Here is an 18,309-nt window from a genome sequence, read left to right as displayed (position 1 = left end):
AATTCCATCGGACTAGATTGGAAACCCAACCAATTTGATCCCTAGTTGGGAATCAAATCAGATCAAAAAAAAATCATCCCAAATTCTAGTCATTGGATGTCCCTAAACTTAAACTATTAGAATGAATATATTAAACATTTTAATATAATTTACGGATTAAGTTGAACATATACTAAAAATTCAAAGAATAAATTAAAGTTCTAATAATGGTATCACACGTTAGGTATAAGTTAAGGAATCACGTTAAACAAATTGATACATGAATCATTTGTCATTTTCCAGGGAATAATAATTAAACATCACCCAATCCGCCAAGGGCCTTCGGATCCGATGCCCGACCCGCTTTGTGCAGGCCCCGCCCATTGATCATATAACGACGGAGGTTGACAGCCACCACCATTCGCCGCCGGCGCCGAAACGAGAGCTTCCTTCTCCCCTCATCTTCGCCGCCGTCGCCGCCGCCGTCGCCGCCTCTCCTTCCCCCGGGGGAGCTTCTTTATAAAGGCGTCTTCGGCGGCATGGATTTGGAATCGTATTACGAGATCGATCGCACGGCGGAGTTCATCCTGAGCCGGAACTTCGCCAGAGTCGCTTTGCAGGTGAGAATCCACCTCTGCCTCTTCCGTCGATTCCGTCGATCGCTCTGCTAGCTCGTGAGCCCGCGAACGAGACTGATTTGGAGCTGAAGTTGCTCTCGTTTCGTTTCGTCGCCTGTATTCGAAGGCGAAGCAGGAACTGACGCTTTTGAGCTCGCGTATGGCCGGATGATATGAATAGCGCACTTCTCTTTAGTGACTGCTTAAAAGTAGGGAGAAAAGGAATTTAAAGTTGCGATCTTGACTGAATCCTGATCGCGGATATGAAATTGGATAGTGGAGCAAGTAAGGTCGAAAGGGATGGTGGCGTGTCGAGTGTGCATCGGCGCTGTTTCCGTGTCGACAGGGTGTTGTTTTTCTGTTCATGGTTTAATGAGCTTATGGTCAATTCTGTTGTCCATGTCGATCCATTTATTCCTTTGTTGTGTAAGAATATATTTCTAGTTTAAGATATGATGAATTGAGGGAATGTAGTACTTGCAAGGTCCGATTTTGCTTTTTTTTTCCGGACAGTTTCCAGATGACCTGTTAAAGGATGCAACAAAGGTGGTGAGAGCTTTACATACGAAACTTGCTTCTCTGAGAGCATCTTCTGGTGAGGAAATCGGAGGAGATGGTGACATCGGACTATTTGTGATGGCAGACACCACCTTTGGTAGCTGTTGCGTGGACGAGGTTGGGGCTTCACATATTAATGCTGACTGCGTCATACATTATGGGCATACTTGTCTTACTCCGTGAGTATTCTAATTGAGTTGTCGCTCATCTAACGTTGTTGGTTCATTTGGAGTTGTTTATGGATTTGATCGGTTGCAATATCGTTTCATCTGTGTTGGTTTGCCTAATTCCTATTTTTTAGAAAGCCAAAGAAGATATCAATTAACATGTGTCTATATTGCCTTGGATATTGATTTCGTTCTTGCTTCCTCTGCAGCACATCAACCCTTCCAGCATTCTTTGTTTTTGGAAAGGCTCCTATAAATGTATCAAATTGTGTGAACAACCTATTGCACACTGCTAGTACAGCTGGTAAACCTGTTATGGTAAGAGATTTTTTTTTAACTGCTACTGTTTTAAATTACGGAATGACATAGTGTATCCTTTTGTAATTTTAAAACTTGGGAAAATTACGGACAGTTCCCACCTTTTCTATGTTACAACTTATTTGCCCGCAAGATTTTGATAAGTAATTTGATACCTGCCCATGTGCTTTTCATTACAGCCTGACTAATGATTCCATTGGGACATTCTGATAGTTCTCTGTGCCTAGGCACGACTGTGATTTGTAAATATATATCCATATATGGCTTGATAAAATAAGGACATTACTAAAGAAGCCTCCATTTACTTGATTTATGTTGCCCTTTAGCCTTTTTTCTTTTTTTTTTGCTTAATCTAAATTTTCAACTCACCTTTGACTTTTTTAAATCCAAAACCCCAGAAACTTTTAAAACACTAAAATGTTGACATGTAGATTCCCATACAATTTTCTCATATTTTTGGCGGCAAAGCGAAAAAGTACCTTTAGCTTTTGCTTAAGTGTATGCAGACAGCCCCTCAATTTTATATTAGATATAAAGGTTTCAAGAGTTGAAACTATGGCTATTTTAAGGTTGGTGTTTGTTTGACTTGCTTAAAATTGGGGGGAGGGGTTTGGCTTTTAGCCTTTTTTTTTTTTTACCTTGAGCTTTAGCAATTGGATGCTCAATTTTTATATTGATGATTAACTCCTGAAATCTTTAAAAATATTGAGTAAGTGCACCCTGCCCTCCCCCTAAAAAGAAAGAAGGGGCTTAGCTATTTGCAAGAATTTGTGATGTCACATGGTTCATTCTCATCTGCAGGTTCTTTTTGGGCTGGAATATGCCTATGCTATGCTGGATTTGAAAAAGGCAATGTTGGAAGCATTAGTATCCTATGAATCCCAAGCTGAACTGGAAATCCAATTTTCTGATGTTGTCTGTTCAGTGCTAGATCCATCTGGGAAGTCTGGTGACTCTGGCGGAATCATGGAATTGGTTGGTGTATCTCATGCCAATGATGCTGCTGGTGTAAAAACTGGCACTAGGCACAGCACCGGAGGTCTAGTCTGGAATGTGCCTCAAGGGCGCAAAGTGGAGGAATACTCAATGTTTTGGATAGGATCAGAAAATGCTGCATTTGCAAATTTGGTTTTGACATTCAATGGGTGTGAAATAGGTATGTAAATTTGAGATATATTGTGTTCTTTTAAGTGTTTGTTGTAAAGGTCCTCAAGCTGGCAAGGAGAAGAGGCTAGGCCTTCCTTAAATCTATTTTTATGTGGCTTGATATGAACTCTGTCCTTGCTCAATAGAATATTCCCTGAATCTCTACTTGCTGCATTTGAATCCAATTTGCATAAGTTTGTGATTTATTTTGCCACTTTCTGCAAAATTGAATTGATAATAATACTCTTTTACAAATACAGCTGTTGACAATGACCTGCTCTTTGTACAGTCTAGCTAAGTGGGATCATACTTAACACAAATTTTTTAATGCCACTGTACTTTTCTTACATTCTGCCCCATCTCTCTCATGCATTTCTTGTGTGTGGAGTGGGAACTTTATATTTGTTGTGGTTGGGATGGTACCAGGGTTGGGGGAGCATGACGGTGAGGATAAGGATGAGGGCAAGGGTGAGGGGCAGTGTCAATGTCAAACAGGGTCCAACCTCTAATTAGAAGATTAAGGAGGAAAGAACTTCCTGAGTCAGCAAACATTCTGTATCCAATGCTTGCCATTGGTTCATTGAACACCTCAATAATCTCCATCATACATCAGTAGACCATGTAGAAACTATGCAAGCTCTTGCAACTATAGCATTACTAAGAGTCTGGTCTATGTAAAGTGTCATCTGGAGGTATGACTCTGCGTTAATAGGTCTTCTTAACTATTGCAACTATGCAAATGTGATCCAATTTCAAGTTCTTAAATTTTGATAGATTCCTTGCGAGTGGGATCCATTGAACTCATCTCATAGATTAGATTTGTGGTGCTTATTGCCTTTCTTCTCAGAAAGTTCTCTAGATGTACCATTTATCAGCATGTTGTTGATTCTGATAAATATGATGATAGCCTATATATTTTTGTGCGTGTGAAATAAGTGAAAGTGTAATGTGTCCATAATTCTTTCACTAATGAGAAAACTCATTAACCAAGTGAGTGCCTTCCATGTATAAAACTACATTCATGAGACAGAATATATCAAATCTAAATGAGTCTTGAGTGTGATTCTATGATATTGGGTGAACGCCAAAACTTAATAGCTGTGGGCGTCTATTTTTTGTGAAATTAAACCTAGAATCTATGTTATGGAATGCTTTTTCTCTGATACTTGCAGCTTCAACCTTGTATAGACCCACGATTTTTGATGCAGAGATCGTATTCTGTGTTGTATTATTCTTTGTTATCTTGCTCGTGGTTGTTGCAAAGTCAAGAAGATGACAGGGGCTGGATCAAGGGTGGCTGTAATTATGGTTTCAATATCTGGTTATGATGGCAATAGTATTGTGGCATAGGATGTTCTGTGGCAATTTGTGATGACCACAGTCAAGTGCTGAAAATTTCTTATTCCTGCTGACATTCCTCCTCAATAAAGTCCTCTATCCCTTACTTCAGTGCCTTGGTGTAAAATTGCATATGCCTGATGTTGGACATTTTGCTATACAATCAATATCCATGATTTTGTCTAAACTTCAGCCCTTTTAGTTGACCTTCAGTCATATAGGTCTAATCATCTTACTGAGTACTTCTGTCTGGGCTTATTGTCTGATCAATCTTATCATATCTATGTTTTTATTGGTCTAATCATCCTAATAAGTACTTGTTGCCTGAGCTGGAGTGAGCTACGTACAGGTTTTAAAGAAAGTATGGATAAAGTTAACATCTGCTGGATCAAAGAAGTTTTGCATTTACTCTTCCATTTACCTCAAAAAAACAAGGATAGATGAGATGTGTATAATTAGATGTTTCATCTTAGACAAGTCTTATCATTGTTTTGCTTTTCCATTTTAGCAAACTTCATTTTAGACTGATGATGATTGATTTCAGTCAGATATGATGCGACAGAAGATCGCTTGTTGACAGATTTATCACAACAGAGAAGGATACTTAAGCGTAGGTATTATTTCAACGAAATTGTGGCTTCTGTCTCACCCCCAAGGCCCTACTACTTCTAATCTTCTTGATAGAAACGATGAAAGTTTGTAATTTGTTTCTGGAATCGGCACAGCATTAAATTCACTCTAATATCATGCAGATACTTCCTGGTGGAGAAAGCAAAAGATGCTAATATTGTTGGGATTTTGGTGGGGACCCTCGGTGTTGGTATGTTGTGCTCATAATTTCTGGTAGAGTGCTTGTGTTTAAGTAGCCAGTCTTCCTTTTTCTGGGAATACTAAATTTGTCCTTCGAGCAGAAGGATTATGTGCTTTCTGAAAGGTTTATAAGTGCTCACAATATGCTAGTCCTGTGCAGCTTTGAGCTAGTCTTAAAACATATATCTCTGCCCAATCTAACACTTTCCAGTATTTCATAATTTATAAGTTGGTAGGGTGGTCTAATATAAGCTATGTACATTGTTTACATTATTGATGATTCGAAATAACCATATTATATTCTGTAATCAGATGTTGTCAATGTATATTTTCAAGATGATCTAAGAGAAATATAAATATACTTGGATAGAATTGCTGAATGTGAGGGGGCTAATAAAAGAGAGCTCATGAAGATGCGATCAATTTGTGGCTGGAAAAGAAAGCTGTGACAGATTCAGATGTTATCTTGACATGTTGTTAATCTCTGGTTGTCTCACACTATGTTTCAAAGTTTCATATCTTACATCTGCCCACTAGGAGAAAAGCTTCGCGATGATTATGCTTGTGCTTTTGTTGGGACATTTCTCTTACTCTCAAATTGTGTTGAAGCCGGCTACCTTCATATGATACATCAAATGAAAGAGCTGGTCACTGGAGCTGGAAAAAAGGCATATACTCTTGCCATGGGGAGACCAAATCCTGCAAAGCTTGCTAACTTCCCTGAGGTACACTCCGATGCGTGAAATATTATTTTTCTTGACCCCATGGGCAAGACTAGCTCAGAATCTCTGATGGCTATTTTATTCTTGCTGCAGTGCGATGTTTTCATCTATGTCTCCTGTCCCCAGACGGCTCTGCTGGACAGCAAAGAGTTTTTGGCTCCTGTAATCACACCATTTGAAGCCATGATAGCTTTCAAGAGGTATCAATTGATTGACATCTAAATGCTGTCATTGTCTAGTTATGTCTAGCTTTTAGACTTCCAAGATTCTCAATCTCTCTGCCCTCCCTTCATTAAGTTCTTTCCATCTTTGATGTCCCCTGGTTGAAGGTTCAAGTAGTTACAGTGTTATGATGACAATTGGTCTCAGGATTTGAGGAACAGTTTCCAGACAGCATCTTTCTTGTCAGTCTCCTTATGTCTATGTTTACTCTGGCTGATGATAGGGAATGGTTTTATATCAGCATGTTCATGGTTGAGTTTTCTTGTTGCAATTGAATTACAGGAAATGAAGAAGAGCATTGTTAGTTGCCACTATAAGAAACAAATTAAATCCTTATGAAAATTTGACATGGTAAATTACCCATAAACTTTGAAAATTAAATTGTATAGGAGGTGAGCATTGAAGACCAAAATTCCTGGTCTATATCATGAAATTGTATGGTGGAAAGGCTTTGCTATAGCCATGGTCAGTTATAAGTAGGAGAAGGAACCATGCAAATCATAACAAGCTAAGCGGGAATCTCTGAATCTGATACATAGAAAAACATCCAAGTTTATGTTGGTGAAATCACAGTGCTACCATTGTGTCTTGCACAGGCATTTCCACTTTATTTTCTGAAAATCCAAACATGTCAAATTTGACATAATCAAGAGGCTTTGATAACTTTAGAAGGCTCTTTGACATGTCTCACCTCTTTTTTTGTGAAGTGTGTCTACCCCCACTCAGTTTTACTGTTTTTGAGTTATCCTTTTTCTGCTCATTTCTTGACATTGCCTTCTACCTAGGTTCTGGCCATGAGATTGAAAGAATGTGATAAACGGCCAAAAAGTGCTTTATAGTACGAATGTTGAGTTATCAACCTATGTGTCTGCTCCTTCTGGTCAGCCCAAAAAAGAGAAAACAAAAAGAGTTCCTGTCTTCACATGAGCCAAGTATAAGTAAATCGAAGTGATTATTCACTAAAGCATCAGTTATGTGTGGCTCTGTCATTATCCCTCAGTGTATATGCTAAATATGCTTGCTAATGCATCTTTATTTCACTGCGCTAGTGGAAGTCAGTGGACAGGAGAGTATGTTATGGAATTTCGGGATTTGGTTACATCATCCCCAGAAGAAGTCAGGAAACCATCAGAAGAAGCTCGTTTTTCCTTCCTTAAGGGTGGATATGTAGAAGACCAAAATCTGGATGGTATTTTTTCTTTCTCAACATATTTATGTTTGACATGCAGAGAAATGTCCCCTGGTTATGATCGTTAGCGACTTACTTCTTCTGCTCAATTTTTTGCTCCACTAGGGATTGACGAGGAAGATAATGAATATCTCGCATTGGGTCATGCTACAGAGAAGGCTCTTTCACTGCTCGACAGGCATCCTGATTCTGTTGTCAAAGGAACGGCTAAATCTGGGGCCGAGTTTCTCGCAGCTAGAACTTATCACGGTCTTGACATGGATAGCTACAGTTCTACCCCAGAGCCGTTTATAGTTGGCAGGAGTGGCAAGGCATCGGGGTATGAGGATGAGAAAAGCTGTGATAAGGATTAGATGGGTCTGATAAAAGTACAGCCACATTGGAATTCCTGGATGCAAGTTACTGACCATTGATCAATCAAGTTGGTGTGGTTCAGTTGATGGGCAAATTCAAGTGGCCCCTCATTTGATTCTCTTCTTGTCATTTTTGATCGAGTCTCAATACCTTTCATGTGGCCGGGAAGCAGGAGGCAGTGACACCGGGTGCGTCGCTTGGGATTGAAGGGTGCATCTGTTAATCATCCGGAAGTCAGAAAATGGTGAACATGGAATGTAACATATGATGATTGGTCTCTAGTTTTGGGGGGAGTGTCATGAAGTACTGGAGAAAATTCTGTTGTAATTACATGGTAGTGAGGGCTTATGCTTTGTTTGGGTTCTTGTTTCCTCTTTCCTTTTTTCCCCCCAAAGTGACTTTCCGGTTTTAGTTCTTGCCCTGTGATGGCTTTAGCTTTACTGTGTTCTGTAAATTACATAGCGACTTTTTGATAATGTGTTGTGGTTGTTCCTTTCACCAAAGAAAACACTGCAAGCATGCGCAATCAAAGCTACATGTGCAGCATTTTGGATTATAACTTTTGACTTCTTTTCATGGAATAAGTAAAACGTGTGAACGCTCTTTGACGTTCATACACGGTTGTAGATCATTTTCAACGACGGGGAAAGACGGAACACACAGGTCAACAACTTCTTCATCGCGAAAGGCAATGATTGTGGCTCTGAGAATTGGTCAGAATGAATCCAGAAACAAAGTGGTGGTCAACTTTGGATTTTTGCATTGAGGATGTTTCCTTGGACTTTAGCCTGGGACGATAATGTGGGAAGCTTCTTTTATGAAACGGTCTCTCTTGAATTCGAATGCCCACGTTTGAAAATGAGTATAGCTCATCAAAGATTGCGGTTTTGACTTTATGAAACCCCTGAACCATTCCCATCTGATTGCTTAACGATCCTCCTTTCTCTCTGTCTAATTTCAGTAGCACGATTGCCGTGTAAAGGACGAGATAGCGATTCCACCTGACCAGCTACTGCATGTTCACCCTAGCGGCGATCTGGGCGATTGATCCCTCAGAAACCGATTCGAGAACAGGAGCCGAAATAGTGATTCTACAAGGTGCGATTAGCGAAATGCACTTGGTCAGATGTTGAATCCTGCCAAAGCAATCTAAGCCTCTCTGGCTGATTAAAGGTTTATGAACTAGTTTAAGCAAGTCAAGCATTTTGAAGAACAAAAACACAATTTTGACTGGTTCAAGTCTAGACCCGCCACTCATTTATATCTAGAATGAATGATGCGCCGCAGTCAAACACTCAAAAAGTGAACGCCACTATTAAAGTCCTCATTTTCAAATATTTAGATTTTCCGTTAAAAATATATATATATATATAAAAAAATATATATATATATATATATATAGATTTTTATTCTCTTTCCGTGTTGCAAGGTCCAAATTGGCTGAATTTGAAGCTCATGCAAGTTGCAAATTGCCCTCATCCATCACTATAAATATACCAGCCCCACCTTATCAAAACTACACTTTCAAGCCACCATCATTCCTTCCTTCAGAAAAGATGGCAACTCTCAAGCTCAGGAAGCTCCTCCTGACCGCCGTCGCGGTTGCTGGGATCATCATTTCTGCCCTGCCCGACACCACCTCGGCCCAGAACTGCGGGTGCGCAGCCGACCAGTGCTGCAGCCGGTGGGGCTACTGCGGCACGGGGGATGACTACTGTGGGACGGGATGCCAGGAAGGCCCATGCAACGCGCCGCCGCCGACGAACGACGTGGTCGTGGCGGATGTGGTGACGGAGGCCTTCTTCGACGGGATAATCGGGCAGGCCGCCGAGAGCTGCGAAGGGAAGGGCTTCTACTCGCGAGGAACGTTCCTTGAGGCTGCCGGGAGTTACCCTCAGTTCGGCAGGGTCGGGAGTGTCGACGATTCGAAGCGGGAGATAGCTGCGTTTTTCGCTCATGTCACTCATGAAACTGGACGTAAGTTATCCCTCTTAATCACTTAATGAATCAAATTACGAGCAGAACGTGATCAGAAAATTGCTGCTTGTGGATGTGCAGATTTTTGCTACATAAACGAGATAGATGGAGCTTCAAAGGACTACTGTGATGAGACAAACACCCAGTACCCGTGCAGCCCGAACAAGGGTTACTACGGCCGCGGCCCGATCCAGCTCTCCTGGAACTTCAACTATGGTCCGGCCGGAGAGAGCATCGGGTTCGACGGGCTCAACTCCCCCGACACCGTGGCCACCGACCCGCTGATCTCCTTCAAGACTGCTCTGTGGTACTGGATGAACTTCGTCCGACCAGTCATAGACCAAGGGTTCGGAGCCACCATCAGAGCCATCAACGGCGCACTCGAATGCGACGGCGGGAACCCCGCCACCGTCCAGGCCCGGGTCCAGTACTACACCGAGTACTGCAGCCAACTTGGGGTCGCTCCCGGAGATAATCTCACTTGCTAGCCGGAGTAGACTGTACGTGAAATCAAGTTGTGCATGTGGAACGCCAATTAGAAGTAGTTTTCGGGTGTATTCATTGTATCAATAATGCGCACAACAAATGAAAAAGGGAAAGAAGATGAGGACTTCATGGAGAAAAATGGAAATAAAGTAGCAAGTTCAATATTTTGTTCAATTCACGAGACATTAATACATCGTCTGCTTATTTAGGTACTCTATATTTTGTTCGATAATGATATGGACACGACTAAGCTTAAGGGAAACACAATTAATTAAATTGAAATAAGGACATGAAGTGGAGTTGTTTTATGAAAAGAGGGCCAAGAGTGAATCTTATTTTAAATAAGGGTGTCAAATGAACAAGTTACTCTCGAGTCTCAAGTAAGAGCCCAAACTCAGCTAGAGGACTATCGATTCCATCTAAATTTTAGCATCCCTCTAATGTCTTTCATTTCGACCAAGGTGAGTTTCCTAAATTAACGCAACTGATCTTTCGCTCACCCAAGAGAGGGCGATTGCAGCCTATTGAAACTAACACACTGACAAGGTGTGGGCATATAATCGTGGAATACCATGCCGATGGTAGAGATGACGGTGATGGTAGGAGGAAAGTTTTTTCTAGCGTTGCTTGGGATTGTTTGGTTGAATTTGTAGATGCATTTTGTCTCATTTTGTGTAAGTCGATGCATGTGAGTCGCATTTTTTTTTAATGACAAGTGGTATACACTGTGCATTTTCTAATTGGACTGTCGCCCTGATCCTTGCTTTTAAGATTTTCATTTTCATGCCAATCGATGAAATCTTTCTTTAATTTTATTTTTTTTCCTTTTCTAATTGGACCTCATTTCTAGATGGTCGCCTTCGCCGAAGTACTCTAGCCATGAACTCTTGGACATGCTGGGTTGGCGCTCCGGAGGATCGCGACCGGAGGTTGGACTGTCTGTCCTAGGGCCGGAATGTTGGGGACCGGTCACTTCGTTCATCGACCGTCCTGAATACATATGTTCCGCTGTTTATCTAAATCGAACCCCGACTACATCGCTTTGGTGTTTGTAGCTTTACCGGTCACAGCGCCGGGCTCGCTCGGCGGAGCCGAGGATGATTGATCCTTGTTGTCGCGGCCGTTTTGCACTGAGTGCTAACCTTTTGATGGATTACTTAGGATTAATCGGAGGCGGGTTTCCTAAAATGGGCATGATCGTTAAATGAAATTTTCATTCTTACGCATGCCGACCGACGTGAACTAGCCGTGTGAATTGATGTATGAATGGCCCGCCAACACTTGGTCCATGATCCTGGTTTTGGTCCGACGATGGAAAAACTAGATTTGCATTCCTCCATAGGTTGATAGTAAGTACTGATATTGAGTGTGTGTGAGATTGGAATCCTCCTCCGATTCCGTTGTGCACAGCCTGAACCTCTCCTTAGTCATTGTCGCTCTTTTGTCGACTATCGAGACCCCCCTGCCTGTGCTCCCTTTATTTTCATACAGAGAGAGAGAGATCGAGACCCCCCCTACCTGTGCTCCCTAAATTTTGACGATTTAGTTTATTTATTTATTACATAGGAAATTAGGGGTTAAATTTTATTAATTGCATAGCATATAGATTTATATTTGCATTTTATCTATTGGACCAGGTGGCGGATGAATTCGAATTTAGATGGATCGGGCGCATGAAGCGCGACGCGAGTTGGCGGCCGCGTTTCTTTTAATAATTAAAAATTATCTCATGGGAATATAATATTTTGAAAATTTTAGGGATATGAATATTTTGGATAAGAAAGACACATGTGAAAAAAATATTGCGATTTATCTTTGCGAGATTTGGATTTCGAGAAAATACTCATCGTAATCTTAAATCTTTATCGATAGTGATCGGTTGGTGAAAATGTATCGCGAATATAGATTTGAAGGAGAAATCGAAAGCTTATCTCTTACCCCTGTAAAAGCAACCGTGTACGATGACTGGATGAAGCTTCTTTTAAAAAAATTCAGAAAAAGTGAAAGGGGAGAGAAGCCATCCGTGGAGGAGAAAGGGAAAAAAAAGGAAAAGTCAGAACGTGAGAGAGAGAAAGGAAAAAAAAAAGGAAAAGTCAGAACGTGAGAGAGAGAAAGGAAAAAAAAAGGAAAAGTCAGAACGTGAGAGAGAGAGGAGAAAAGGTAAAGTGAAAAGGGGTGATTTGACCCCTACTGTTCATCGTCTCCCCCAACTTGCTGCCCACGTTGCTGCTCCATCCGTGACGCTCGTTGCAGCTCCATCCGCACTGCTCAGAGCTCCTTCGTCTCGCCACGCTGCAGGACGTGTGTGCGACCACCACCGCTCCTCGCCTTCCACGAAGCCCGACGCCCTCCTCCGCTTTTCGCCGGTAATCGATCCGCTCAACGTCGCCTGCTGTTACTCGGAGCCGACTCGTGTGCCCTGCTCTGAGTACTGCCCGTGCCCCAAAATCGCGACGCCACTGGAGCCCCAAATCAGTCGTACCGCCGAGCCGATTTGCCCTCTGTTCGCGATCTGCCTGCAACCCGCGCTGGTCCGAGATCTACCGTCTTGCCCCGCCGCGCCTCCTTCGCCCGTGCCGCCCCTATCTCGCCTGACCCGTGACCAGCTGTGCCTGCTGCCGCCCTTGCCGGAGTTCCCCTTCGCCGGACCGATTGACCCGCTGCCCTTGGAGACCCACGGTTACAAGCAGGAAAAGAAAAACAAAAAAAGAAAAGGAAAGGGAAATTAGGTTGTTTTATTCTTTTTCTATTTACTTTATTTTATTTATTTCTTTTAAGTTTAGGAGTGATATTTATTTCATGCATTTTGTAGGCATTATCCATAAGGTCTTCCCTAAAATTATCGTAATTATTAATTTGATCCGTAAGATGTCGGATCATTTTTTTAATTATATTAACTTTTGGGGTTTGTTGATAGTGTTTTAAGTCTTTGAATCAATGTAATTATTAATTTGATCCGTAAGAATTCGGATCAGATTTTTAGTTATTTTGAATTTCTTGTTGTGATAATTAGGGTTATAATAATCGTTAATTTGACCTGTGAGACAACAAGGGTTATTTTTTCGATTATTTTGATCCTTTATTTGATTGAATATCTTGATTGGTTAGATTTAGTTGATAATTGTTTTTTTTTTAAAAACCACTAAAAAATCTAAAAAATACTTGAATTAGGATTCAATTTGTTTTAGAATATTTTTCGCTATCTTGCATATCTAGAATAGGGATTTTATTCCAAATTTATAAAAATAAAAAAAAAAAAAAAAAAAAAAAACAAGAAGGCACATTCATTTAGGTTGTTAGTTTTATCATTATTTGAATTGCATGTGAAATTTTAATTTCGAAATTAATAAAAAAAAAAAAAACACAAAGAATCATATGCATATATCATGTTGAATTAGGGCATTCTTTGCACGTCATCGCATATTAGATAAATTGCATGTTTAGATTAAGATAATATCTTAGTTTAAATTAGATAGAATTTTAATCTAGCTAGATCATTTTTGCATTTTTAAATAGAAATATCAAATGCATGTCATGTAGGTTCATTTAATTAGAACTTACTCGTAATTAGACTAAATCATTTAATAAATGTCGCATGACATATAACTCGCGTGCTAAATTATATGCGGCATGTCATCTTAGTTTAAATAATTTTGTATGTCATTGCATCGCATTGCATGTCATTAGAATTAGGTCATTTAGATGGCATTTAATTATTGCATTTCTTCATGTCATATAGTTTAGGTCATGCTGCCATGTCATCTTAGATGCATTGCATAAGTCATGATTTTCATTAAATAAAATGAAAACAAAAATTGAAATTGCGTGTTAATTAGAAATCATATCTAGGGTTGCTGATGTGAATTCTAATTTAACGATGCGAGATGCTTTCGTTGCTCCTAGGTATGTTTTGCAATATTTAATTGCTTTCTTGAGTGTTAAATTTGTGGTATGCGCACATGTATGATCACCTCACATGTTAGGAAGTTAGTTTAAAATCAATTCAATTGCCAAACATTTTTGAAAATAAAAAGAATGGTACCGAAAGGGCATTAGAGAAATCTAATGTAATCAAGTCCCCGTACCCTTAGTCTCTGGTTCGTAGGAGTAACGTAATTCTCCCATTATTTTACTTAGGTGTCTAATCGACCTACCATAAACTGATTAGTGACGACTCCTAAATGAAATCAATTTGCATGTTAAGAATTCAAACCTAAGTCGCGAATTGGTATGGGCTTGGGAGAGCCCGAGCTAAGCTTAAAGACTTAACAATCCATTAGCCAAACTCTAGGTGGTTCATAACCCGAAAAATTGGTCGCGACAGCTTGGCGACTCCGCTGGGGACTTGTATTAAAACACTTAGTGGACTTAGGCCAATTTTTCTTTTTAAAAAATATTTTTGTTTGGCAGCGAGGATCTCAGGTATGTCCCTAACATTTCTATCCCTAACATTTCTAAGGTGTTAAATGTTTTTGCATATGGGAGGTATAAGGGGAGTAGTCTTTGCTAACCCCTGTCTTGCAGGTTGGAGTTAGGGATGAATGTTTGAATTAAAACTATAGAAGTGTTGTTTGCATTTAAACTGTTGTGCATGCTTTATTGCTTTAGCACCACACTATTTGCACACACAACCTGCGATCGGACCTGGGCTGCGATAAGATTTCTAGGATGGTGTTGAGAAGGATACTTCCTCCAAAGCGAGACTGCTATGTAGAGGTTGACCTTCTCTTCCCCGAAATTTCTTTCATGGTGTCAAATGTGTTTGTCCATATCCGCGAGACTGCGTGATTATTGGGTATTCCATTCGACTGAGCCGGGGTTAGGAGGACCTGACACGTTAATGCGAGACTGCAACGGTCATACCATCCTCTTAGCTCCACCTTGCTAAGCCGCCTAGGTAGAAATCGAGCCTCACATTTCATGTGCATGTCTATGTGATTGTCATCCATTTCGGTGAAAGTAAGTTGTCTAAAGCCTCACTTTGCAATTTACTTACTTTATTGCAGTTTTGTCCATCCATGACAATTTAGGTTAATCATTGATTTAATTCCTTTGTCAATTAGGAATGAAATGAGGAAATAAATTGTCATACAATGAATCATTTGGAAAATAAAAAATGGAAATTTGTTTTCAATTTATGTTTTGGCTCTTCCTAGTTCATATTTAGGAAATTTTATCCCTACTGGAGCATCCCATGTCTTTGTCTTCCTAGTCTATTTTTTTGAAAATCCTTTTCATGTGGACTTTTCTTAACTAAAAAATAGATTGTTGTCATGGATTGATTTTCTCAGTATACCTCGTTCTTACATATCTCCATTTTCCTTAGGTGATCAAGAACTAGAATGGTTGACCAAACCGAAATGCGTGATCGTATCTCCGCTATGGAAGACCAACTCCGACAGTTGCTCGCCTCTATGCAATTCATGACAGCTCAAATCCAATCACTCCGAACGGATTTGACTCCTGCACCTGCTCTCCTTGAGACAGTAGTTCTGAAGCAGTCGGGCAAGACCCAAATGAGCAATGGCGACATGGCTGACCTGGAAGATGACCCACTGTTGGTCGCTGCCGAAAAAACTAAACTTGACAATGTCCCTAAGATGGGGCAAGATGAAGTGGAAGTGATGGACACTCTAGGGCAGCCTAGTGGTAAGTTTGATTACCTGGTGAAGTATTCGGCTCCTCCCAGCTTTTACTTTGACTCCCGCAACATAATTCCAAGTGGATGGGATGATGGACGATCTGACGTCTCCAAAGACAAAGAACTCTGATGACACCTTGGAAGGAATCACAGGTTTGTTCGATGACCTCTTCACAGGAGCCAATGACGAAGGACCTTCGGAAGACATGGACGTTAGCTTGCAAGAGTAACTTGCTCGGTTGCATCTTCCCCTGCGTGGGAATTCTTATTGCTTTTTAGGAATTAGTTTTCCCTTTTTAGGAATTGTTTTCGATTTTTTCTCTTTTTAGGGGTTAGGAATCACAATTTCCATTCCAATAATGTAATTCATTTGATGAAATTACAATTTTATTTCCAAATTTGAGGACATGATGGGGTATACCAAACCGGTCCAATGACGATATCCAACCATGAAAAAGAAAAATATCATACATGGAGAAATCCTGAGGGCTGGACTTTTTCATGTTTCCTCCCAAAAACCTTTTCGAAAACAAAAAAAAAATTCCCAAAACTTGTAGCAGATTAAACTTGTTTGTTTGTCTGACTCATTTGCTTCTTGTCTCAGAACATGATTCTATAACTTTATGACAAGGGACATCTGAGAATGGCGTATCAAGTCTCAATGATCATAAACTTGACTTGTGATCAACGGGTTTAGAGCGCACTTGTAATGAAAAAGATTTGGGGCAAGTAAAAGATGACCATCATTCCCCTGGTGGAGGAGATGACCAATTTGGGACATAACAGATTTTGGTAGTGATCCGACTGGGATAAAGTCTCAACTCGAGCCAAAATGGATGTGCAATTTGAATTTACTTTAATGTTGCATAGTATTATCCTGATGCACATTCTCTTGTGCAGGGTCAAAAGTGGATTTTCAGTCTTGAATGATAGGAACAATCTAAAGACATCAACTGCTGAGGCAATTCCCATTGTAGATGAATCCTTGAATGAATGCTTAAAACCATTTTGCAGTATAGAAAACTGTTTGAAGTTGACATGCTTAAAGCTGTTGAGTTCTTTTTAAAAAGGGTTTTGCATGTTGACTCTTACATGTTTTATCCATCAATTCCACTAAAGAATATCAAGATGGACTAATTTAATGAATGATGTGGAATTGATTAAGCATACTAAATGAGATGAGTCGGGATGATGAAAGGCAAACCCTATCCTATACACAGTCCCATGTTCATACACTTGTGAGATGAGTGTAGGAAGGTTCATATCCATAAGGTAAAGAGTTCTCTCGCAAAAGGTACGGCAACCGAAATGATGAGAGGCAATTCATATCTCTATCCCAAACACTACAGGTGATCCGTTGCTTAACCCTTTTTGAGCCCATACACTTATGGATATTCTTTTCAAATCATCCCTGTCAAGAATCACCCCACATTGGGGCAACTAAGAGATAAAATTGCATCATGAGGTGAGTAAAATGAATTGAAATTTTCTTGCTCTCACTTGCATCAATCTTCTTGTCTTGCTATTACATTGAATTCATGTGTTAATTTAAGTGCCTTAGGATGATGAAGAGCATTTCTTTCTCTATCCCATACACTTATATCCTTTGCATAGCCCATTTGAGCCTGCAATTTTATTTCTTTAAACCCAGTTGGTGATCATCCCCCACACTGGGGCAAGGCAAAAGCCAAATGAGGACCTTTGAAAGTTCAAGTGCCATTCAAAGTGTAATTGCTTGACGCATGCATTGTGCGCAAGAATTGAATTCAAAATAGAATTAAGGGGCATGAAAAAGCAGTGTGCCTGGTAAAAGCAAGGCCAATGCCCATGAAAAAAAAAAGTGAAAAAAAAATGCATGAGAGCTATGGGCATAAAAAGTGGTGTGCTTGGTAAAAGCAAAGTCAATGCCCATAGATGAAAAAAAAGAGAGTCAAGATAGGTGACTGTCAACTACAAGTATCGAATCCCAATGGAGCAATAGTCAAAGAACTCAAATGCTGAGTTTTTGCAATCAATGGGACTTCATAAAGGCAATCCCCAATGGTGAAAAAGAAAACTGGTGGCAATGCCAAGATGATCATCAACTCAAACCTTTTACACACATTTTGAGCCTAATGATCCTTTCATTTCTCAACCCATGAACCCAACCTACGTTACGTCCCTTACAAAGTCTCTTCAGATTAGGGCATTTGAATTAACGTAAGAGTTCATATGTTTATAAGCATCGCTCGAAGAAGTGCAAGCAAGATTATTTCTTTTTCATTTTGCAGGGTTCTTGACTTGTAAACCCGGAGATGATTACAAGATAGTTCATTCAATAGCTTTGACTCAAATAGTCATTTTGTTAAGCCGTTGACCAAGCCACATTATGGTCCTTGTTAAAGACCTCTCAAATTGGTAAAATTGTACCGCTTGCGAGAATACTCGGACCCATGTCGATATGATAAAATTGAGTGATTCTCATAAAATAGCTATTCTAAATGAGAGTGAGTGAAAGTCCTTTCTAACCGAAAGTCTCTCATTTAGTATTCTTAAGAAATCCATGTTATGAGTGAAGATTGTCTTAAATGATAATTCTCTCCAGTGGAAATTTGGGTGATACAAATGTCATTATGCATAAACCTTGATTGAGTTGATAAAAACCTCACTGAATTTTGAAATGTGCATTCTAGAGTAGCTTAGATTGTCTATCTCTTTGATGAATGCATATCAGTTTTTGCTCTAATTCATGTCTGACAAGTAATTCAAGTTCCTTTCAGAATGTTTCATGATATTAGAAGATGAG

At 40.1% G+C, this 18,309-nt stretch overlaps 2 protein-coding genes across 3 annotated transcripts; both read left to right on the top strand.

Annotated features, from left to right (window-relative positions):
- The first annotated feature begins 379 nt into the window (after positions 1-379).
- LOC104442691 (2-(3-amino-3-carboxypropyl)histidine synthase subunit 2) lies at positions 380-7,860 on the top strand. 2 transcript variants are annotated; one of them, XM_010056384.3, is made up of 10 exons: positions 380-599; positions 1,110-1,333; positions 1,531-1,639; positions 2,441-2,795; positions 4,668-4,737; positions 4,876-4,943; positions 5,543-5,658; positions 5,749-5,855; positions 6,927-7,066; positions 7,172-7,860. In XM_010056384.3, the coding sequence occupies exons 1-10, from the start codon at positions 519-521 to the stop codon at positions 7,417-7,419; spliced, it is 1,518 nt and encodes a 505-aa protein (XP_010054686.2). In that variant the 5' UTR covers positions 380-518; the 3' UTR covers positions 7,420-7,860. The 2 variants fall into 2 exon arrangements, with proteins under 2 accessions (XP_010054686.2, XP_039161844.1); XM_039305910.1 differs by having other exon boundaries at positions 1,080-1,333.
- Positions 7,861-8,931: 1,071 nt separating this feature from the next.
- LOC104443583 (endochitinase EP3) lies at positions 8,932-10,095 on the top strand. The gene is made up of 2 exons (XM_010057433.3): positions 8,932-9,397; positions 9,479-10,095. The coding sequence occupies exons 1-2, from the start codon at positions 8,977-8,979 to the stop codon at positions 9,883-9,885; spliced, it is 828 nt and encodes a 275-aa protein (XP_010055735.2). The 5' UTR covers positions 8,932-8,976; the 3' UTR covers positions 9,886-10,095.
- The last annotated feature ends 8,214 nt before the right edge of the window (positions 10,096-18,309 follow it).

The sequence above is a fragment of the Eucalyptus grandis genome, chromosome 1 (assembly GCF_016545825.1).
Source record: "Eucalyptus grandis isolate ANBG69807.140 chromosome 1, ASM1654582v1, whole genome shotgun sequence".
Lineage (NCBI taxonomy): Eukaryota > Viridiplantae > Streptophyta > Magnoliopsida > Myrtales > Myrtaceae > Eucalyptus > Eucalyptus grandis.
The sequence above is the reverse complement of the archived record's forward strand: the minus strand, read 5'-3'. Positions and strand labels throughout refer to the sequence as shown.

Coding starts and splice junctions, on each gene's coding strand:
- LOC104442691 (XM_039305910.1), top strand. CDS start 519: ATGGATTTGGAATCGTATTACGAGATCGATCGCACGGCGGAGTTCATC. Junction 600..1,079: donor TCGCCAGAGTCGCTTTGCAG/GTGAGAATCCAC, acceptor TAGTACTTGCAA/GGTCCGATTTTGCTTTTTTT. Junction 4,944..5,542: donor GGTGGGGACCCTCGGTGTTG/GTATGTTGTGCT, acceptor ATTGTGTTGAAG/CCGGCTACCTTCATATGATA.
- LOC104443583 (XM_010057433.3), top strand. CDS start 8,977: ATGGCAACTCTCAAGCTCAGGAAGCTCCTCCTGACCGCCGTCGCGGTT. Junction 9,398..9,478: donor TGTCACTCATGAAACTGGAC/GTAAGTTATCCC, acceptor GTGGATGTGCAG/ATTTTTGCTACATAAACGAG.